This window comes from Hibiscus syriacus, unplaced genomic scaffold, assembly GCF_006381635.1.
Source record: "Hibiscus syriacus cultivar Baekdansim isolate YM2019G1 unplaced genomic scaffold, ASM638163v2 tig00110481_pilon, whole genome shotgun sequence".
Taxonomy (NCBI): domain Eukaryota; kingdom Viridiplantae; phylum Streptophyta; class Magnoliopsida; order Malvales; family Malvaceae; genus Hibiscus; species Hibiscus syriacus.
In genome coordinates this window covers 881,767-905,643 of record NW_024062757.1, presented here as the reverse complement: position 1 = coordinate 905,643, position 23,877 = coordinate 881,767, and the positions used below count along the sequence as shown (strand labels likewise).

Genomic DNA, 23,877 nt, shown 5'->3' with positions numbered 1-23,877 from the left:
TGATATAAGTTTAAATGATTGAAAAAAGAGAAATAGAGTGGGTGACTCACCTGCCCACCCAAAAGCATAAATAAGGGAAAAAGCCTCGAGGTAGGGAAGCTAGAGAGGCCGTACTCATGTTTAGGGTTTGCTTTTGGGGTTTTGTGGTCAGACAGACGAGTAAAAATTTCATTAATAAAAATCACAACTGCACTGCACTGCACTGACCCCCACTGCACAAATATGCAATCCATGGAAATGTCAAATTTAATTATTTTATCATCATTATACTATCATTCCTTCATCCATTCTTGCTCCACACGTGTCGGCATCATGTTTGTTTGATGTGGTGGAGTGCCACTGCCAGCCATCCGATTTCATGGAGCACTTTGTTTTCCTCCCTAAAAGAACCAAAAGCAGAAGCACCAAAAGCTGGGTCGTTTCCTTGGCAATGTGCTGGCGACCATACCTTCTCAGCCCGGCACACAAGACGGGCTATCACTACCATATGCTACTTTGACATTGCCCTAACGTATATATACAAGAAAGAGCAAACATGAATATTTTATACATTAAGAAAGTTAATTCAAAAATCCCTTTTTATACTATTTTTTATTAATTCGGTATTCGTTCATAATCATTCGTAGTTATTGACAAACCATACACACCTTACAAATGCAACTGCTTAAATCTGGATTCTCTACAAAGAATATTATTTTCTTTTATTATTAATGTCATTTAATAAATGTCCTTTTCATATTATAAATATTGATATTTGATCGTTTACATATAAAATTATAATGTTCCAAACCAATTAAAAGCCTCTCTCAAGATATAATTTCATGCTGACGAAATACAAAATAATATTATAAATATGATAGAATTGAAATCATAAGTGGTCTCAACGATGAAAAAGAAAGTTATTATCTCTAGAAATCATGAGTTCGAGTAATTAATCTCAGTCATCTATTTTTATTTATCTAACGATCCTAAATCTATATAAAACTAAAAAAAATTACATTGGGCAAGATCTTTAGGCAGTGAAGAGCAAAAAGGCAAACATAATAAAAGAGTAGATGAAATTAGTTGGTTATTTTCGAAGTCCAACTTGCATTAATGATGTTCCACCATCATGTCATAAATTAGCCACACCAAACTTTCACAATCACTTGTGATTGATAAAAACCATTAACCAACTCCCTTTTTTTTCTTAACATTATATATATAAACCCTAAAACTTCCATCCCATATATATACATCCCTTTTATTTATACGTACGGTCTTGAATATTTGTTGAAAAGTTCAATTTCTAGAGGGATGAATTTGATGTGGGAGAGAGACTTTTTTTTGGGGGGGGGGTATGTTAAGATGTCAGAAAGGTTTTATTTTGGCTAATTTTTATTGGAAGTCTGAAATGAATCATTCATTAATAATTAGGAGCTTTAAATGCAAGGTGATGGCATGATGTGACATACTGAAACATTTTATCTTCTGGTGGTTCTTACAGAGGGGACTACTACAACCACTAAGCCCTCTCATCGACTCTCCCCACCACTCAGAGTGGACCACTCTCTCACCCACTTTTCATATATTTTTTGTATTTTGTTTCAGTAGTATTAGACCACTTCACTCTAGTTGATTGGTTCTTTTGGTCTATGGTTTTTATAGAATTTTTCTAGTGTCGAAAGAGTAAACTTGGAAATTTATGCAAAGATTACGTAGTTGTTTCAGACCCAAAAAGGTAGAACCAAAGAAGCTCTCCAATGAGGAATTCAGGAATAGCTATTGATTTTTTTTGAGGGAGGGGAAGAATCTTCTTTACAATTTACAACAAAGCAACAAATGGAAATCTGCTAATCTGTTAACAAAAGAGTCAAAACTAAAGCCATACCAGATTTAAGACAGATTGTTTCAACCCAATTTCACTTTGCTCGATTGAGCCAGTACTTTGCACTCTTTACTTATAATAACTCGGAGAAAGGGAGAGCACTCTATTCTTGATAATTGACAATAATTTTCATGCGAGTTCATCCAAATCTCTCATATGGCTATGGGGCATGGGTAAGCAGCTCCGAATTTTTCCAAGATTTATCTTTTGTACACTAGTTTTTGCTTTTTCCAAGTTTGAAACTCCCTCGTCACATTAGGCATTGAATGTAAACTTCCGAAAAGAAAAACCGTAGAAAAATGTCGGGTGACAATTATTATTTCTACAAAACATCGATGCAGCACGTTCAAATTTCAGGAAAAAAAAAAGAAATCTATGATAAGGGGCTTGCAAGCCAGTTCCGGTTGAAAACAAAGTCTTGGGTTTAAGAGAATACCAAATCATTGTTGCAGGAGACTAGGGAGAAGTACATAGCAATTACACCACTAAAAACCAAGTCAGAGCTTTACCTTCAAATATGTCCACGTAGGTACCTCCAAACATGTCCATATCATGTCGACGGATTTTGATAACAAGAACCACGAGTCACCTGACAGCACCAATATCTTTGGAGCTTACCATAAGCTGCAATCAAAATATACAAATGGTAAACTCAGAGGCTTTCAGGACCCTTCATGTTCTGTTTTGCAACCTCCAATTCATGCCTAGATGGTATCCACAAATTGCCGGAAGATTAGATTAGATCAACTATAAATCAAAGTAACATATTGTAGTGGCATCGCATTGAAGAGCAATTAAAACATGCAAGTCTAATATCATACCTCGCGGTGCAGAGATGTAATTGTTTACCTTAACAAAGCATCCCCAACTACCAATCTCAACTTTTTGACAAAATCACTGCGAGTTATCTTCTTTGCCTTTTGGGGCAAAAACGATATAGTAATACAGAAGAATCAGAAACTTTATTTAAAACCAGGGAGAAACTAACAATTAAACATGTTATCAAACATACCCTGAATAGTTCATAATGATTAGAAACTTGGTCCATATCTATACGAGGAATCTTATTTGAGATAGCAGCAAACAACATAGGGAAAGGCATCCAAGGGGATTTAGGGGTCCTTGAACCTAGAGTAGGATCATTTTCTTGGAATCCCCTTGAATCTGAATTTTGGTGATTAATACTCCCCTAAATGACAAAAGCATAACAGCATCAAAATAAGCAAACCTCAAAATATATATGTATTTCAAGACTGCCATTTCAGCCTGCAAATAGGCAAATAATATCAACACGCACATTTATCCTGAATATATTGTTGCATGACGAATGCCCTTGGAATCCTTTCGATGAGGCAGTAACACCTGAAACAGCATGATTAGCCTCACTTCCAATCGAATGGCCTGTTGGTACAAAATAAATTTCAAGAGCTAAAAAACTTGAAATATTTATATATAGCCCTACAGAACTTGCAGAAAACACAACCAAGCCATTGAACCAGCGGGAGCTATCAGTGATCTCAAGCGGAAAAACAAATTCCCAACCAAAAGGTGGATAACAACACACAGGGATGAAGCTTTGTTTCTTAAATTAACAAAGAACTTTGGCCATCAAGGCTGAAATGGAGATTACATGATTGATAGTCATTTAGTTGATTGCCAATCATCAAAATTAATTGCAATATTCTATGTGTTGAGAATAGCTTCCAGTGTGATGTTAGATGACAGAAAGGAAGAATGCATATATCACCTTTAGCATTGGAGGAGAGCTTGAAACTAACAATAAATTCAGGATAAATATGTGTATTGATATTCATGTTCCAGGTAATATAATACTTTGGATGCTGAAGATCATCCACTCCACTATCAACATCCTCACTGCTAGGAAGAAATTGTCCACTTCCAGGGCAAAGAAGCTCTGTCTTTCCCACTATTACACGACATAATATCATGTACTGTACGCCATTTTCGTCAATATCACAATACTTTGCACTGCACAAATAAAAAATAACATTCAGCCCTCAACATCAACATAGTATGAAAAAAGTACCTTGAAGATGTTTTAAAAAACGGATTGGATTCTAAAAACAAATGGCAGATAAAGGAAAAGAACTGAAGAAAACAGATACTAGCCAGTGGTAACTAAAAACAAATGAAAGATATATCAAGGAGCATCAAAAGTAAATTTTATAGAAGCAACAAATCTGTGTTCAGAGTGAATCTTACATGTACATGAATCATGAAAGTGGAACAAAAAATATCCTACATGCATTTCCATAGTTGAATCCATAAAACTCCTATTGTGGAATCTAAATAATGTCCACTTTTGGGAAACTTAAAACAAAGAGTAGAAAAAAAAAGGCGAAAAAACAGTTTCATTTATTATATTCTAAGCACTTAAACAGCCAAGGCTCGTTATAAGGTAAAAATGGATGACTAACTTCATTCATACTTTGTTTCAAAAAGCAACAGAGAACAAATCATTTTGTAATCGCAAAGTGTGGCATTAATATATTCTGATGCAACAGGAAAGGTAGGGCATTCCAAAAAGCAAGGCAGAACCGATCATTTTGTAATTTACAAAATATCACTACCCTTGCAACATTTTCCAAGAGAGAAAGCAAAACAATAAAAGACTTTCATATTTAGCAGTACTAGGAGAAAAAACAATGAGGAACCTCCAACCTGGCATTAATATATTCTGATGCAGCAAGATGAATACCAGAGCCATATAAGTGTGGGATTGCAGAAAGACCGCAGTGCGCAAGCCCGTGCATCATGATGGTGGACAATGCTGCTTTGGAGGAAGCAAGCCATGCACATTGAACATTTGCAATACCCCTATACTTTTTCATGATTTCAACCTGTTTAAGGAATCTTTCTAATCTATATTGTGTACTGGAGCAGGGTTTTATATCAAGCATATCCATACCTCCACAAGGGTTCATACTCATGAGAAACATGTTCTCAACAGCAGAAGAGTCCAACTGCTCATTGAACGGTACATCTACAAACTGGTTTTCATGGACCGAGTTTATCTCTGTCTCTTGAATATCCTCAACAGCTTTCTTGGGTTCTCCATCAGCATCCCTATTGCAATTATCCTCAACTTCTATAGCACAATAACTAGAGGCAGGTTTCTGAGCAATTTGAATATGTCTCTCAAAAGAGCTCGACTCCCCACTACATTCCTTCAACTTTGGCTGCTCAACACCATTAATGTCAATCTCAAGGTGAAGCTTGATCTCATGGGGGAAATGAGATTCACTAAACATATCTTCTTGATCATTCACATATTCATGTTCACAGCACTGGCATTCTCCATCACCACTGGTAAAAGTCTCAGGAAAGAAACAGCCATCAGCTTCATCAATCCAAGCAATCGGGTGCATTACGCCAGTTTCCAGCTCCAGTTGAAACATATGCAAGAAATCTAGCAGAAAAGATTGACCATCTATCTCAGCCTCAATAACTGGCTTCTTTGTATCAAGATCTTTCCTGATTGAGGCAATAAGATCGTGGGGAATATCAGTCCATTCACCCTTCTCATAGTACATTATGCGCTTTGGAATGCCTGTTTTCTTAAAATTTGAATAGCAAAGTAACAAAGATCTTTTTGAAGTAAAACCACAACTCACAACTCTGCCTTTGCAATCATCTAATCTCCTGCGCTTGCCATGTTTCTGGGAAGCTAAACACAAGCCAGGCAACCGAGGTGAAATCACATGTGAAGCCCCAGGAAACTCTGTCGTAAGCTGTGTTGCCAGCTTCCTCTTTGAGCCATGCAAAACCGAAGGCTTACTATCCAATACTGTGGCATTCGGTGCTGCCATTTCTGCCTAGATGAATCCCTATCAACAAGTATAAAACCAATACTTCTACAGTAAAAAAGAATTCAAAGTCTAACCTTCTACCAAACTAAAAGACACCATCTCCTAAAAGTCGGTGTGCAAATCCTGAAAAAAGGAAAAAGGGTCAAGACATTAAATGGCATGGATATGAAGCCATACTAATTGGAACATAAGCAACCATGAAACAACTGAAAGCATATCAAACCAAACTCATCAGAATCACCACACAGCAAGAGGAACACATACCTAGAACTGAAGTTAGTGTCAATCCTGTACATTTCCATGTCGCACGCGTCATTTTGCACATGTTCCTCTTCATTTTTTTTCTTTACAATTACTTCAGAGAAGAGATAGCAACTTCTTTATTATTCTACAGCAATTGGTACCCTGCCTCCTGATGCAACATAAAAGACCTACAGATATTGTAGCAAAATATTTTATAAAATTTATGACTCAACAATTCTTTGGTTCCATTTTTATATGTTCAAATTTATAAAAGAAACCCACAGAAGAAATGTTTTTATACTTTTCTTTATTTAGAGCTTTTAAGCAATCAATTTTAAGTATCATATATCAAACTGGCCTTAAAAATAATAATATTTCTTTCTACAAAATCACAAAATTCACTCAATAGTAAGCACTAATTACATAAATCTCGAAACAGAAACAGCATTGACAACAAAAAAACAACAGAAAGTATTCCAAAAATTCTAATCCTGCACTGATTTCTGTCAAGAAAATTGAGCAAAAAATAGTGAAACCAAACAAAACAAAGATTCAGAAAAACTAGCAAATTCTCAGAAATAGATAGACTCAAGATAATAATAATATTAATAATAATAATAGAATAACAAGAAATCTGGTGTTTCTCGTGAAATCAATGAGATCGACAAATTTAAAATAGAAAATTTCAACCTTAGAACATACATTCCTGTTTCTATTAAAAAAAAGAACGTAAATAAATAATTTTCTAGAACCGAAACTAAGTCAAACAAAAATTTATTATAACAAATATATTAGAAGATCTTGCAATTTATCGCAAAAACTGGAAAATGGAGAAAATGAAAATCTTAAAGCATAATTTCTCAAAATTAGAATACTACAATATTTTCTTGATCCTCTAAGAAAACAAGTACCACAGAGATCATCAAAAGAATTAATCATTCAACAGAATGAATTCAACGCCTCGCAGATGCCAATATCAGGACCGATCTATATAATTCGCTCTTAGAAATTAAAGCCAAGAAACATATAGGAAAATAAAGCCTAAACTAAAAGAATAATGAAAAATATTACCTGCAGATGAGAAAAACTGGAGTGATTCTTTCGCTTCTCTTTGGAAAGAAGGGGGGATGGGGATATAAAAAGAAAACGGAAATTGTAGAACCCTAAGTCAGTATTAGTAATTTCCTTTTACTTCATGTCGCATTCTTGGACGAAAAGCAATGGAGAATCCAACTATCGAAGTTCACTTACGGGGAAACGATAAAGTAATCAACCGTGACATATTGTTCTATCAACGTGTCGATCTTTTATTGGATCCGTCATCCACGGCTCAGTCTCTGGAGAGGAAATTGGTGTACGTGGATAAGGGTCATTTCGGGATTAAAAAAATTATTTAGGGTAAATTACATAGTTCCTCACTCAACTTTACACTCTCTCTTATTTTACTCACTTTACTTTCAATTTTTTTAATTTATTCACTTAACTTTACAAATTGAATTATTTTGCTCACTCTGTCGTTAACTTTTTAACAATGTTATGACATGTCACAAGCATCAAAAGGATGTCCTTTTGAAAAACTCAAATATATATCAAAACGACGTCATTTCAAATCATCTTATTTCTTCCCATTTTCTCGTTACTTTGCAAATAAAATGATTGGTTGTCACCGCTGACCACCACAACATTTTTTCATTATGGCCACCGTCTACCATCATTGGTGGTGGCCATTCGATCTCAAAATTCATGAGTCGGTTCATCTCGACCCTTTGAGTTTGAATCTATTGGTTATTTCACAGGAAAAATATCTCAAAATCTGTGAATCTCAACTGAAACTTTTCGACTTCCTCACTTTCAATCTCCAATTCGTGGACTTCGGAGCAAATTTTGACAAAATATAGGTCAAATTCAGACTCAAGATGTCGAAGCGAAGAGACCCAAGAAATTTGAAACTGAATGGCCACCATCTACGACGGTCGATAGTGGCGTCCGACCACCTTTTATTTTTATTTTATAATTAAGTGAGCAAAATAGGAGAGTAAAGTTCAATGACACGTCATCACAACGTTAGTGAGATAACAGCAAAGGGAGCAAACTAATTTAATCTATAAAATTTAGTGAGCAAATTAAAAAAATTAAAAGTACAGTTAATAAAATAGGAGAGAGAATAAACTTTGGTGAAGAACGGTGTAATTTACCCAATTATTTAAAACCTAAAAGACAGTTCCTATGAAGGGTAATTGGGGGAAACAAGAATTTTGACCGGATAGAATTGGAAAAAGATGGACCTAATACTAAAATGAGTGGGGGCCCGATTGAAGACACTCGTGATTGACTGGAATATGAGAAACACAAGTGTTCTGCTGTTTAATGAATAAAATGAAGTTTCTTTTATTTTTTCTCGTGTGGAACAAAAAAGAGTTTTTATTCAAATCATGATATCATTTATGCTTTAAAAAATAAAATATTTATTACATTTTTTTCTAAAAATATATTGATTATATAAACAAATATTCAAATTTAAAAAGTATCTTCCAAAAAGACTAAAAAAGTAATGAAAATAATATATAGCATGATAGTTTTATATAATTGTATTTCATGGTCAATTATAACAGTTACTTTAAAAAATTAAATTTTGTCATGATTAAAGTGATTTTACACTCAATTCAAGAAAATTTTAAATTGAGTGCCGTTGATGGGTCAACCGACCATCATACTACGGCCAATGACTGCCCTACAAGTAGGATTGGGTTTGATGAAGTCAAAATGGCTCTTAGAAAGATGGGGAGGGACAAAGTTGTCGGTCCATATCAAATTTCTATCACTGTGTGGTTGACCCTAGGAGAAGATGGAGTTCAGTGGTTGACCAACATCTTTAATATTATTTTAGAGACTGCCAAGATACCAGAGGAGTGGAGAGAGTCTACTGTGATACCAATCTATAAGAATAAAGGAGATCCCTAACGCTGTGGCAACTACAGAGGTATTAAACTACTCAGCCATACCACGAAGCTATGGGAAAGAGTGATAGAGGCTAGGTTGAGACAAGTTACTAAGGTTTCGGAAAACTAATTTGGCTTTATGCCAGGCAGGTCTACTACGGAGGCGATTCATCTACTTCGACGGCTTATGGAGAAATATAGGGAAAAAATATAGATCTTCACATGGCGTTCATTGACCTTGAGAAGGCGTATGATAGCGTTCCCCACAATACGATCTGGAAGATCTTGGAAACGAGACGGATCTCAACTGCTTATATCCGGGCGATTCGTGATATGTACTGTAGATATATTACATACGTCAGGACTACAGTTGACGACACCCAGGCATTCCCGGTGGAAATCGGACTCCACCAGGGGTCGACTCTTAGCCCTTACATATTCGCCTTGATTATGGACGACATCTACTGTGCGACACCAGACGGTTTTCCATGGTGTATGCTTTTCGCAGATGACATTGTCCTAGTTGTTGAAACAAAAACTGAGTTGAATAATAGACTGACTACTTGGAAGACTGCTTTGGAAGAAAAAGGTCTAAGGATCAATATTGCAAAGACGGAGTATTTATGTTCAAACTTCAGTGGGATACAAAACGATGAATATGTAGAAGTTTGCATAGAAGGACACGTTCTCCCCTCAAAGGACTGTTTCAAGTACTTAGGGTCTATGATACATAAAAATGGGGGTGTTGATGATGACGTGACACACCGTATAAAGGCAGGATGGCTAAAGTGGAGGGTTGCTACTGGAGTTTTGTGTGACAAGAAGGTGCCTCTAAAACTTAAGGGAAAATTTTATAGAATGGTAATAAGACCAGCACTGCTGTATGGATCGGAATGTTGGGCAATCAAGAAGGATCACGTAAGGAGGATGGAGACCGCAGAAATGAGAAGGCTTCGATGGGCATGTGGTAGGACTTTGTGGGACATGACACTAAACTCTGCTATTAGGACGTCTTTGGGGGTGGTGTATGTATCTAAAAAATTGAGGGAAGGAAGACTACGGTGGTTTGGGCATGTCCTTAGGCGACAATCGTCGGATACGGTCAGGAGGGTATAGTTGATTACAGTCGACGGTGCAAGAAGGAGAGGACGACCAAGGCGAAAGTGGGAAGACTGCTTAAGATCTGACTTGAAGGATTTAACCCTTACCGAGGATATGACCTCTGATAGGAAAGTATGGAGACTTAAGACCAGGGTAGTCGAGTAGTGCGGATCACAGACATATGTTATAACATCTGTCTTCTTTTTAATGCATTTGTAGTAATTTCACTGACTTCTACTTTTTTTCACGTTTCTGTTATTGAAATTTATGAAGGCTTAGATCTAGGGTAGCATAATAGTGTTGCCTTAGTTTAGGTTTTAACACATTTGACTTTACTCCTTCTCGTAGCTTGCTATCGTTGACTTCTGTGTATCTTTCTCTTCATGTTTCCTCTTTTTAAATTTAGTCGGATCTTACGTTTCTGTCTATATTGCAGAGATTTTTATGCAGAGATTTATTTGCAGGGATTACTTCCCATTACAAATACGCATAAAAAGACTGCTAATTAAAAATAATAATCAACTATGTATTTATTTATTTATTTATACATGCATTGCATTTTATTTTTATTTGTAATTTTTGTGACTGCCGGAGATCTCCCACGGAAGCTTTTCTCAACCTGGTGTTGAGAACAACCTACTACCCTACATTTATTTACCCCATTGCATATGAGAATAGGGTTTTATTATTGTTGTTGTCTATATATATATATATATATATATGTTGTTTATAGGTAAAACTTTTTTAACTTTACAACAGTTCAACTTTGCATTTAGTTATTATTCGTGATCGGATCAAGAGCCGTATTGCAGATGTTGAAACACTAGAGATTATGACAACTAGTTCAATGTGTGGAAGTGATTCAAACTTTCACTTTTGCTGCTGCTTCTTTGATTTGTTCGATGGTGAAAACGCCGAAGTCATCATCTGTTACTGCATTGATGGTTGCATATGCAAGATTATCTACGCTAACTGGTGGAGCCAATATCAAATCAGACGATGGAAGAGATTTAAAGGGCTTTGTGAAGTTCTCTACAGCACTAAGAACTTTTTCCAGTGGTTCCCCGACCAGATCAAGTGGAAGCTCAAAACCATCCACTCGCCTCTTTCTATATATAAAACCTGGTCTTAGGACAACACCTGAAATCCAAAACCAAAAAACAGTTGGGACACTCACTACAGAAGGATTAGAGCACAAAAAAAGGTTTCAAAAGTAAATTAAACTTGGGGACAGTTGGATACATGATATTCAGGTGGACACAAGTTCTAAAAGAATACAATCTTATAAAGTTTACCACTATTGATACAACGTTTGCGTGTGAAGGTTAGGGACAGTTCATGCGGTGGTGTTGAGAGCCATTAGTGGAGGTTTGGAGGGATCTGAGTCTGACAAAGATGGAGAGTTTTGGAGATAGCCTGGTAGAGTTTCTATGGTAATGGATGAGTAGAATCTCAGCTCTTCTGGTGATGGAGAGGGTGGTCTTGTATTGGTAATGGAACTGAACCTATTGTGTAAGGTTGGTGGTGGGACCATGAAATGCTTTCCTAGAATGTGACTGGGCCATAACTTAGGTACCCGGTGGCAAAGGTATGAAAGATTGTATTGCATGTCTACTTGGATGTGCTGGGGAAGTCTTCCAGTGGATCCTGATGTGACGTACATAGTTGGATGAGCCTTTCTTGGTCAAGTTGTTCAACTCGGTGAGGTGCCCCAGGTTTGGTTGATATGTATAACAACCAGGTACTGATGATAACTCTTCTTTCAGAGTTCTCACTTAGATGTTACCAAATAACCTAGTCTACCACCTTTCCCTTTCCTTCAAAGTCATAAAGATAGCTTCAAATCAGGTTATTACCAAATGACTGCTCCTACCAGCTAATTGTTTGTAAGAAATCTCTATCTTGCTATTGGTTTTAAATAATTAGTCAGGCAAATACAAATCTTATGTTACCTGTGCGTAAGAACAAAGAAGGTTAAGTCATTAAAAATTACCTGAGTTTGGATATTTGGATAGTACTTCTGATTCTGCTTTCCTCTTCGATGTGAAGTATGCAGATTGAAGTAAAAATAGCGGTAGGTTGTAATCATGAACTGAAATTAAGATAAATATTGGAATCCCTACAAGGAAAATAGAAGGCATTAAGGATATATTCCTGACCAAGAATTTAACTTGTGAATTTAATAAGATATAAGTTATCACCAGCAATCCTTACCAAAATCCTTGGCAGCATTTACAGCCACAACATTAGCCTCGCCATTAATTCTTTTCATCTGCTCCTCACTGCCAATACCTACAAGAGTTGAAATCACAGCTGTAGCTCCAACAAGTACTTCATCCCAGTTAGCATAAAAAACATCTCATGTGAAACAACAAGCTAAATTGTTAACTCATATTCCTATACAAATATGGACAAGTGAACTAAGAATAAGATGAATCAAATAGCAAGAAACATTTACATAAACCCAAACCTAAGTAAGATTTTGTCGGTAAGCAACAGTCTACTCAAAGGGTTATAGGAAGGTAGGATCAATGCAAAATGTATGCAACAACAAAAGACGTATGTAGCTCTCTTGTTGCACTTGAGAGATGAAACAAGTCTAGGATTGTTGATTCTCAAGCTTCTAAAAGATAACTAGTCATCTACAAGCATGTTATTCTTCCTATATTATCAGCTATCCATGCCAAAAGGAAATAAGTTTCAAAAGCAAGTTCAGGACCCTAACATTCAATGTTACATACTCAATATAATTGTAAGGGAAGATAAAACTTGCCTGGTATCCAGTTAACCTGATCCACCCACGAGCCAGTGTAAGTAGGACGCCCTGACCTGATGTAACAATCAAAATTCAAAGCTTAAGTTTTCAAAAAAATCATTACAAATACTTCAAAAGCTTATAAAAGCAATAAGCTCGTAATGCCCCAGAAAAAGGCAACATGAGCAAGTTAAACCAGTTGAGATAATATTTGAGACCTGCTTAGACTTAGGAGATCTATGCCCTTGGATACCGCAGCCTTGCATATTGCAGAACCAACAAAACCACTTCCTCCTAAGACTACAATCTACCAACAAAAACATGCTGGTAAGAAATATGAGCCAACATTAATAGCACACAAAAGAAGCAGGTTTATCGACTTATCCAGCGTAGACATACCCGTTCGTTCTTGACATCAGCTACAACATCTATTGTAGCTGATCTTGAGTCATCACTGATTCCTGCTTCCGCATAGCTACATTTCACACCAAACTTGCAGAAGCTGCAATTGATAACAGACAAAAAAAAACATCAAAAGCTCAGAAAGGGGACAAAAGTTTTCAATTTTCCACAAGACGAAGAGAAGTTCTTCAATTCACAAATCCGACTCGCCAAATTACCAAAAAGAAAAAAATGAAAGAGCCTATCAAATTTCAGTAACATACTAGTAAAAATTATCCTTAAATTTTTAAAGAAAAATCAAGAAGTTATAGAACAAAAGAGATACAAATTCTCGACATGCAGAAATGATAAATTCAAACTGAAAAACAAATATTGAAAAACGAACACATAAATAGTGAATATAATTTATATTGATGGGGAAAATGAATATACGAGTGGAAGAGAAAGGACCGGCGTTGAGGAAGTGAGTCGGGGCGAGTTGGAAAGAAAGCGGTGGTGCCGAGAGAAGATAGAGGAGGAGCTGAAACGGCAAGGAAGGCCCGGAACGACGTCATATTGCCGCTAGAGAACGACAATCTCCGATATGGAAAAAATTGGCGGCCAGCGTCCAGAGACAGGCAAAATGGGCCGTTGCGCAATGTGCATACATGTGGGCAGTGTGGCACGGCTTTTGGCATTTTAAAAGATTTTAAAGAAGGAAATTACCATCCAATCCCTTTGTTTGTTTTATCCCACACAAGCCTCATGGTTCATTTTGGCCTTAGTACCAAATGAGTGTAGAAACTATATCGTTTTTTTAAATAAGTGTTTAAATTATTTTTTAATTTATTTTGGTATCTAATGTTAGATGTGTTATTATTTTAAGTGTTTAGGTCGTTAATTTCTTCGTTAAATGACATGTGATATAATCTGATAATTTTAGAAATTTATTTTTTTTAAATTAAATATAATTTATTTTTGAATTTTTTTTATAAAATATAAAAAACTTCAAACTCTTAAAATCTCTTATTCTAATCTCATTTACTCTAACCGTCGGTCATCTCCAGCCACCTATTCACCGGTAACCACTCAATAACCGATCACAACCATCATCTCAAAACCCAAAAATTTCAAATCCCTAAATTTAAATTTCTAATCCCTAACATCTCAAATATTTAATCCTTCAAATTCGATCGTGATAATTGATCGTTTCATCGATTGTGGCAGCTGACCATTTGATCGGTCGTTTGACCTCTGGTCGCTTGGTCTTTGACCGTGGAAGGAGAAAGCAAGAGGAGGGAGAGGAGTATGGGAGGGAAAAGGGGCACACGAGTAGGGGAAAGGTTCGAGTTTCTTTTTTTTAATAATATTTTTATTTTTTAAAATTTTAAGATTGTGACATATGTTACTTAACGAAATTTTATAATGGTCATTTCGGTTGAAATACTTAAAGTGGTAACATTTGTAACATTAATATCTAAATGAGTTAAAAAATAATTTATACATCTCTTAAAAGAAATGATACAAATTTAATACTTATTTTGATATTAGCCTTTCATTTTGCGACCGTTTGATCGCAAAAGGAATCAAAATATGATAATATTTATATTATACCCTTATTAGTAATATTTGTGATATTTTATTCGAAAAATGCATTTGTTTAAACAAATAAATGCACTAAATTTTTTTAAAAGAATATAAGAAAAAGAAAAATAAAAGAGCAGAGAAGAAAACGAACCTTACTTAATTCGAGCTCATGGGAAAAAAACAGATTATATGAAAAGAATTAAGTAGTTATTATGAAATTTATCAACAATATTACGAAAGCTCATGGGATGTATTTGTATTTGACGTAGATGAACAGACTCGTGAAGAAAATGATCTTTACATGAGAATAAAAGAATTTGAAGGATGAAATTGAAAAATTGATAAAAACATTGAGGGATTAATCAAACTATTATACCTTAAATAAATATAAAAAAAATATGTTACATGTAAATTTATCACTTATCCAAGAGGTCCACTTTAAATTCCATCATAGAAATGAGTAAAAATGTTAATGGCGTATAATATGTGTGATATTGAGATGAAAAATGATTCGTATGACATTGAAGAATCCAATGTAATATATGTACTAATTAGATAATTAGTCCCTTTGTTGTTGTCTTGTTCAAGTTTCAAAGCGGTTCTTAATAATTTTGGTTTTATTATGATAATGGGACAATGCGATTTCTAATTTATCCCAAAAGCACCTGAGTTGATTGTCTTTAGAAGTAGTTTCGAAAAGAAAACCAATGTTAAAAATCTATCAATTCACATTGGTTTTTTTAATTATTATTTTTAGTACAATCATTCATTTTTAATCTATTAATTGAATAATTCAGATAAAATACTATAAAGATCTACTGCGGAGTGGTTCTTTCAACTCATAGTAAGAATTGTCGATGGGTATTGATACAATTAGTTGAGATTCAAAAATTTAAATTTGTAAGAAAAAGTTCGAATTCTATTACTGTCACTCTTAATGTACAGTCTGTAAACTATTATGTAAATCATAATTGAATTTTAAGTATACCTTGAACTGTAAGAACCACCTACCTAAACATTTATATATAAAAAACCTCATAATAAGAATTCAATTTTTTAAGTAAGATTAAATTTCCAAATTACGTAATCTTAAAAAAGTTCATATTATCTTTTGTTACTGATTTAATGGAAATGTGTTTAATTTTTTTTTGTTGCCATTTCGATTTTAAGATTTTGTATTAATCTAGATCGATATGTGTCACACCTAAATTTGGTGATAAATATTTTAATGGAGATTTTTTATACACATAAAGACTCGAACATGAGATTTATCTAATTTTTTCCTATAAATTATAATATTAATTTATATTTTCAGACAAAAAATACTAAAATAGAATAACTATTTATATGACTTATCCTTACAAAAACAGTGACAAGTGGCAATAATTGGAAACAACGCATCTTGATAACTTCTCCCAATCCATACCCGTACACGTCAGCAACCTGCAGCTATTTTCCCTAATTGCCCGCTCTGGATAGCTGTAAACCACGTGCTCGCTCCCAAAACGCCGCCGTTTCAAACAAAGCAGTAAAGCTATAAAAGAAATGAAAAATTAAAAACAAGAATGCAATCCTACAGTTCCAATTTTCCCCCAGACTCGTTCAAAACAGAGTATTTCATTTTTCCTTTTGTTTTCTCCTCCTTTCAATCGTTTTTCTTTCCTTTTTTTCCTCTTTTTTTTTTAATCAAAATCCAAAACTCTCTCAAATATGTCTTCTTTGCCTCTCCCATTCTTCAGCGCAACATGCACTAAGGATGCATTGTCCTTCTCAATCAAATCCTCTTCTCCTTTGGTTCCGTTTCAGCGACTTGAGCTTTTTCGATCTACTTCCAGAACGGCAACAACAACAACAACAACAACCAGGATTCGCTCTTCTTTGTTTTACTCCTTGAAAGCTAAAGCAACGGCTGAGGTCGTTCAAGATAAGGAATCAGGTGTAGCTGCCACCGGCAGCACTGGAGGCGGGAAACCGGTGGTTGAGCATTCCCGTACCTTTATCGAAGCTCGCTCCGAGCAAGGTTCGTTTTCCTCTTTTTCTTTTCCTTTTCACATTCTCTAAAATAAGTTTTTAATGCGTTTATTTTCCGTACAGTTATTATAAATGTTATGATGTCTTCTTCTTCCTCTTTCCTCCCGAGGAGGAGGAGTTCGTTGTACAAATTACGAACATGAGGAATTTCTATTGGACAACTTTTTTTATGTTTCTGTGTTAGTCAACTGAATTTTTCCAATATAGAAGAGAAGACTAAATTTATTACATCGTAAAAATAGCCTTTAAGAAAAGGTCACTTTAGTATTTAATGAAAACGTTTATGGATTAATTGCTTACCGCTATTTAAAAGGGAAAATCCCAAGAAGCTTGGATTAAAACAAATTCACTAAACACGGTGCTGAAAATATTCGCTGGTTAATGAAATGAAAAATTGAAAATGTTCGTGCGAAAATTTACCTTGCTTAACTTTACGATTCTGCTATAGAAATTTAGTTTACCTGACTCAGCTTCTGGTAAGGGCTGTTCTGTCCGTTCATCCAACATTCCATACATTGATCAAGAACATGTTCAAGCATTCGAGCAACTGGTGTAATGAGTAATGACAATCTGTTGATTAGAAAGGATATATCTGGTGCAAAATGATCAAGTATGAGGATAATCATACTTTTAAGACTTTAGCAAAAGAATACTTGATGAATACATTTTAATGGTCCCAAAAAGAGACAAATGGACTCGGGTCAATTTGAGGAGCATGGAGAAGGGAGATATATTGGAAAGGGAATTTGAACATAAGGAGCGTAGAAAGGTTTGTGGATTGAAGAATAAGTGACCTAGACAAATAAAAGAGAATATTTCCCTACATTGAATAATCCTGTTGTTTAAGTTTATCCACGGCCTTTTATAGTTCCAAAAACTGAACTAGAGAACTGGTTTTATTGTCTCACGCTGCCTATTTGTCTGCAGAACTCCTATCTGGAATTAGGAAGGAAGTAGAAGCGGGAAGGCTACCTCCAAATGCTGCAGCGGGAATGGAAGAAGTGTATCAGAATTATAGAAATGCAGTAAATTATTATGTTTAAACTCTTTCTTCAGTGCATAGTATTGTATGTTTTAGATATGATAGGTTCTCCTCTACATAAACTATGTTGTTTTAGGTTGCAAGCCAACATTCCCTTTCTTGCTTATTGAAATTAGATATTGCTATCTGTCTACTGCATTAGGCTCATAATTTAATAGACAATATGTTTTAAAATATCTGAATTTTCTTACACTGAATGAATTATATAACCTGGCTTAAGATACACTATGTTTTATGAGAACCAGGTGTGTAAACAAGATAATGCTAAATAATTGGTTATAACTTCTTCATAAAATCTAGTTTGTCTTTTTTTCTTAAAAGAAACTTAATCGTTTGAGGTCTGTTTGGACCTAAATTTATACAAGAAAGAAAAAAAGGTGTATCTGATCTTAAAAATTGGTGGGAGAGTGTTCTGTCGAATTGCATGGTTTGAATACTTTATCACCTATATATTCCAGTACTTAGTAAACCTTATCACTCAATGCTTACCTTTTGGCTTGTACCTCTGAAAACTTGAAGAGAAATTTCTTTGATGTGGCAACATTTAGGTTTTCCACAGTGGACATCCTGCAGCTGTTGAGATCGTATTGTCAAACATGACAGTTGCATTTGACCATATGTTTTTGGATGTGGTGGTAATTGTACTGTTTCAGCATGAATCTGCAGTTTGTAAAATATATGTACTTCCGTTTTTAGGTATTGCATGAAGATTATGAATTTTTATAAACTTCTGTATGAAATATGACTGTAGTCTTTCAGGATCCTTGTCTTTAAACCCTACCAAAAAGCTTTGCGGGAACCATTTGACTACTATATGTTTGGTCAAAATTATATCCGGCCTTTGATTGATTTCAGGTGAGCGGACAACTTCAGTACTGTCCCATTCTGGTATTTGGAGTATTCTGTACTGATACCGATTTAGTTTATAGAAGCTTTCTTAAGATTCAGGATGCGCATTGCGGAGGGATTTGCAGTTTTTCAATTTTATCTCTGTTTTATAAACCAAGGTATTAAATTTTAAGGTTAGTATATATATATATCTCAGTTCGGTAGGGATTATAATTCTTGCTTGATTGTTAGCTACCTTTTGAGACCATCTAAGGTTTGAGCTTGTTCTGTGTTTCTTTCAGTGAGTGTATCTTGATCAGCAAGTGATTATTCTATTAAAAGGAAGTAATATTACATAGGAATTGTGAAAAATACAAAGGACGATGGTCTGTTGGTGGATGGAAAATTCCTTATTATTCGTAGGGTCTCAAGTAGTTTATCTCTTCTTCATGTTTGATAGTTTATCATTAACTGTATTTATAACTGCTTAGAGCATGTATTACGTATATTTCACTAATTCACTCTCTTTCTTGTTTTGATTGTATTTTGCTGGTCACATAAGTTTTAATTCTTATCAGCTACCTCATTCATGCTGCAAGTAGTTCACGTGCTTCATATAAAATCTGTCATTCATATATAATCACTGAAGGACATATTTGGTCTCTCTCTCTTCAAGTCAGTTCTCTTAACATTTGTGTTTATTTTCGTTTCAGGAATTCATATATCGGCAATCTTTCTCTTTTCTATGAGATAGAAGAAAAGCTTAAGCAGGTGACAATGCTTAGTTTTATTTTCGTTTTACTGGGTTCTTCTAAACATGACCAAGCAAGTCACAATGATGCGGCAGCATGTGCTTCTCTTGTTTTACATTTTGAAAAGATATACTGTTAAAGAACATGAAAAGCTGCTTGGTAGTAAGTTGATGAAATTCTTGTTCTGCCAGATGTGTTCTTTGATTATCTAATAAGAACATTCATCTTAGAAACAAATACAAATAACAGTTTTTTTTACGTTAAACTAGTATCCATCTTATTTTTATTCCTTAATTTTCATCAACTTTTTGTCTTGTCAATTTTACATTTTTATTATACAAGCAAAGCTGAACTTATATCTTAGTCTTGACAAGGAGCTTTTATGGTGTTTTACTTTCAACTTTGTTGGCATAAGCTAAAAATGGTCATACTAAGTTTTCAACATTTAGGATTTTTTTACATGCAACTGGGACTTAGGAAGTGCGTAGTACTGGCTAAATCTTTTACATTTACACTGGCTTTTTATGGATGTAATTCTCAGACAATTGGTTGCAGGGTCACAATGTTGTACTTATATCAAACCATCAGACTGAAGCTGATCCAATCATCATCTCATTGTTTCTTGAGAAAACAAACCCACAGCTTGCTGAAAGCATGGTGATTATCTCTTAAATGTCTGACTTTGCTCTAGTTGCCATTATCTATTTATGCCCTTGACCATACTTGGATTCCATGCTACAGATTTATGTTGCTGGGGATAGAGTCATAACAGATCCTCTTTGCAAGCCTTTCAGCATGGGAAGGTACTCAAATAGTTACTACCTATTTTGATTGATTATTCAAAAGTATGCTAAAGAGCCTCTAAAACTGTTTTACAATCCTCTTAGGAATCTTTTATGTGTATACTCCAAAAAACATATGTATGATATTCCTGAACTTGCTGAGATGAAAAGAAAAGCAAACACAAGAAGTTTGAAAGAGATGGCTTTGCTGCTAAGGTAGTATGGATTGCAGCAAGTGGTGGCAGGGACCGTCCTGATCCCCTTACAGAAGAATGGTATCCTGTAAGCTTGAGCAGCCTGTCTTTATTATCTAACTATCTATCTATTTATTTGTATTGTTTCTCAATTTTTTCCAGTTTGTATTATATCGATTTCAGCTGGTAATAAATAGGTATAAAGTTTGAAATGGATTAGAGCTGCTTTCATTAGCATCTTTCATCCAATCCAGAACATAATTTCACTTAAAGTTACTATGACTCAGAGAGAGAGAGCTGGAAGAGACATATTCATGTCTTAGTTTGCGGCTTATCTTATTTCTGATTAGTTCAAAGCTAAGTGTGAAGCTTTATTCTTCCTCACGATTAACAGCTAGACATTTCTTGTTAGGAGGGGGAATTAAAAATAATCTAGATTTATAGGCTTGCAGACATATTATGTGCAGGGTTTGTTCCCGGAATGAGGTTATACTCTTGGGAGTTTTTGGTAGATCTTTTTTACCACTTACCACGCTGTTTTCTCTATGTTATCCTTCAAGATATATTGAGGAGATCAGATCTTCAGGTTTTATTCACAGATATGATTGATATGTGATGCCGCAGGTAACAAAATGTTGAATATAGCATGTATTGATATATTCAAGGTCTGTAGATTTCTAAGAAAACCATGCATTAGGGGATTTATATCTATCCAACGAACCATGAAATTCTTTTTAATTGTCTTAATAAGACCCCCCTAAAAGACCTGATCCTTTGGACATATGTATACTCTTGGGTGTCAGGCACATAGAACATTCAGGTGTTCCAGGGCTTATATATCCCTTGGCTCTATTGTGCTATGACATCATACCCCCTCCGCTGCAGGTGTGTATTTGTTTTTTAGTTTGTTGTCATATAAAATTTGCCCTCGTCTGACTCATCGGCATTTTTTAAGGTAGAAAAAGAAATTGGAGAAAAAAGAATAATCACCTTTCATGGGGTTGGATTATCAGTAGCACCAGAAATAAGCTTCCCAGAAATTGCTGCTGCTTGTGAAAAGTCTAAGGAGGTTGGTTGCATTGTGTTCTTATTTACATGCATTTTCTGGTACTTGACCTCAATAGGTATCTGAAAAGTTAATCCAGTTCTGTAGAATTACAAAAACAATGCACCCAACCTGTTGCATACTATATCTGATCGGTGCAGACTTAACTTTATCACCTATAGTTTTCACGACCTTGATCACCTATGTTAGAGGATGTTCAACCATATTTGTAATATTGACTGCAGCATACTAGCATCGTAACTAACTACGGTCTACGTGTTGATGAAATGACTATACCAAAAAGACGTGCATAATTATATTCAGCCATGCAAAGTGTTTCCAAGGGGATGTTTGCCGTAACAGCTATTTATGTAAAAAGTTAGTCAAGACTTTGAAACCTGTCTCGTAGTAATTTATCGGGGATGATCTTTTTTCCGTTCGTTATTATTATGTCTAGAACACTAGAGGATAACTTTCTAAAGAACTGTTGCATCTAAATGTGCTTGTTTATTGCTTTAGTATGAGTTGGCTTTGCTGTTGGGCAGGCCAAGGTTGCATACACACAACCTCTGTATAAGTCTGTGAATGAGCAATACAATGTCCTTGAATCTGCCATACATGGAAAACAGGGTTTAGAGGCATAAACTGCAGGTGTCTCTTTATCGCAGCCATGGAAGTAATCGAAACCGTACCATGGTCCAAACATCTGCAAGTAGGTAATCAGCAAGCTTTTTTTTCTGTTATCAATTGAACGACTAATGCTTTCTGCTGTGTTAGTGATTACTGATTACCTCCCAATATCATATCCGATTTGGTTTAATTATCTGCAGGCTGAATCTTTCAGATGCGGAATTTTTGCACTCTTTAAGGAGAAAACCATCGGATTCATAGAAAGATTGCCCTGCAGAAGGAACCCTATTTATTTCTCGATACCTATTGATGACATCAACAGCAGATTTAGCTTTCATGGGAGCCAAATCCATCAGAAGCAATGCTATCCCCGACAAGTGCCGCTTCAGGTTTGTTCTGTACAGATCTTATTTCCTAGAAAGACTCAAAACCAATAGTCCATAGGCAATTCTTATGTGCATGTGATCCATTGAAATTCAATGTATCATATCACATTCACCAGGAAGAAGTCATAATCTAGAAGCAAACATGTATACCTTGTAAACGAAAGCAGGCAATGCAATAAGGCATCAGATTGGCTCAGTGGCTCTTGTAATTTGGAATCTGAACATAATTTAACTCACTATTTTCAGAATAATTAATTGCTTTCTAACTTCTTCAAGACAAAGCATGCCTAGTTTCTGCAACTGTTATGAAGAGATTCCTAATTTATTAATTGCCTTCGCTAATTCGGACCGATCCACATCGTACACCTGGTTTTGGTGGGTGAATCTCCAAGGATTTTCTGCATTCAATGACTCAAGCTCGAGACCTTAGGTATCAAGCTGCTTACCTCTTGAATCCAACCCAGTGGGTTTATAAGCTTATAAGCATCCATTTCCACTTTGCTTATGGCCAAACAAATTTATAACAATTTTTTTTTTAATTTACAAAATGAGGAAATTTGCCATAAAGGGAGTCGAACCCAGATCGCTTGATTCAAAGTCCAGAGTGCTAACCACTATACAATAAAACCAATTCGCTTTAAAGTCTGATGTTTCTAAAATCTTTTCTGTATGTTTACTCCATATTGAGATTTGAGAATATGGGAAACCTTGCAATGCTATTTCTCACCAGAAAGAAAAATTTTCATGTTTAAACCAATCTATGGGTAGGTAGAAAGCTATATTCCACGATTCATCATTAATCTTAGCAAGTAAAATGCAATGAATTTGAAAATGATCAACTTGGAAAAGAAAAAGGAAAAAAAAAAGAAGGTAAATGAAGTTGTTAACAGTTGAGCAACTAGCCAAACACACCAGCTCTTTTACCGTTTCCAATGACATTGGTTTTACTCTCTGTCAGAGATGGACCGAAGGAGCAGGTGGAAACAGTCGTCTTCCTGAAATTTTAAAATTATCATAAATTTTAGATTTTTTTATGTATTTCTATTAAAAATATGTTTCCGCCCTTCTTGAAATTTTATGAGTTCAAGTTCATTCCCAAACATCAAAATTTTACTTTCATTCGTAGGACGAGTAATTCTATTTTTGCAAATTCAGACACATTTATTTTATCGTTAACATATAAACCTATAAATCGAATCGGTTCTATTGTGTAGTAGTTAGCACTCTAGACTTCAAAATTCTCAATGCCTAAACGAATTAGCCAAAACGATAAATCCAACCATATACATTGTACATTGCAAGCTTATTTAGTTGCTTACAGCGTCTTTTATAACCCAAATCTCTTCAAATAAGGATTATATACATATACACACATATATATATATAAGATTTATGGACATTGAAGTTAATGTCTGTTTTAACAGACAAAAAGCAGGCAAGTATTGAACATGAAGGAAGATGGGGCCTTAAATATGCAGTTGAAC

General features: G+C 35.1%; 2 protein-coding genes and 1 pseudogene across 9 annotated transcripts; 1 reads left to right on the top strand and 2 right to left on the bottom strand.

The window, feature by feature from the left end:
- Window positions 1-2,159: 2,159 nt before the first annotated feature.
- Window positions 2,160-8,056, bottom strand: LOC120128573 (inactive poly [ADP-ribose] polymerase RCD1-like). 7 transcript variants are annotated; one of them, XM_039146242.1, is made up of 9 exons: window positions 7,012-8,056; window positions 5,962-6,109; window positions 5,772-5,820; window positions 4,550-5,699; window positions 3,615-3,856; window positions 3,165-3,229; window positions 2,880-3,056; window positions 2,717-2,784; window positions 2,160-2,571 (listed from the first exon to the last, which is right to left on the bottom strand). In XM_039146242.1, the coding sequence occupies exons 3-9, from the start codon at window positions 5,794-5,796 to the stop codon at window positions 2,520-2,522; spliced, it is 1,779 nt and encodes a 592-aa protein (XP_039002173.1). In that variant the 5' UTR covers window positions 5,797-5,820; window positions 5,962-6,109; window positions 7,012-8,056; the 3' UTR covers window positions 2,160-2,519. The 7 variants fall into 7 exon arrangements, with proteins under 7 accessions (XP_039002173.1, XP_039002170.1, XP_039002172.1 ...); XM_039146239.1 differs by having other exon boundaries at window positions 3,165-3,268; window positions 7,012-8,052; XM_039146241.1 differs by having other exon boundaries at window positions 3,165-3,268; window positions 4,550-5,715; window positions 7,012-8,051.
- A 2,742-nt stretch (window positions 8,057-10,798) lies between these two features.
- On the bottom strand, window positions 10,799-13,734 carry LOC120128579 (uncharacterized protein At1g32220, chloroplastic-like). 2 transcript variants are annotated; one of them, XM_039146252.1, is made up of 7 exons: window positions 13,588-13,734; window positions 13,135-13,237; window positions 12,954-13,042; window positions 12,754-12,809; window positions 12,195-12,341; window positions 11,974-12,099; window positions 10,799-11,120 (listed from the first exon to the last, which is right to left on the bottom strand). In XM_039146252.1, the coding sequence occupies exons 1-7, from the start codon at window positions 13,689-13,691 to the stop codon at window positions 10,843-10,845; spliced, it is 903 nt and encodes a 300-aa protein (XP_039002183.1). In that variant the 5' UTR covers window positions 13,692-13,734; the 3' UTR covers window positions 10,799-10,842. The 2 variants fall into 2 exon arrangements, with proteins under 2 accessions (XP_039002183.1, XP_039002182.1); XM_039146251.1 differs by having other exon boundaries at window positions 12,195-12,272; window positions 13,588-13,731.
- Window positions 13,735-16,288: 2,554 nt separating this feature from the next.
- Window positions 16,289-22,493, top strand: LOC120128576 (annotated as a pseudogene).
- Window positions 22,494-23,877: the final 1,384 nt, after the last annotated feature.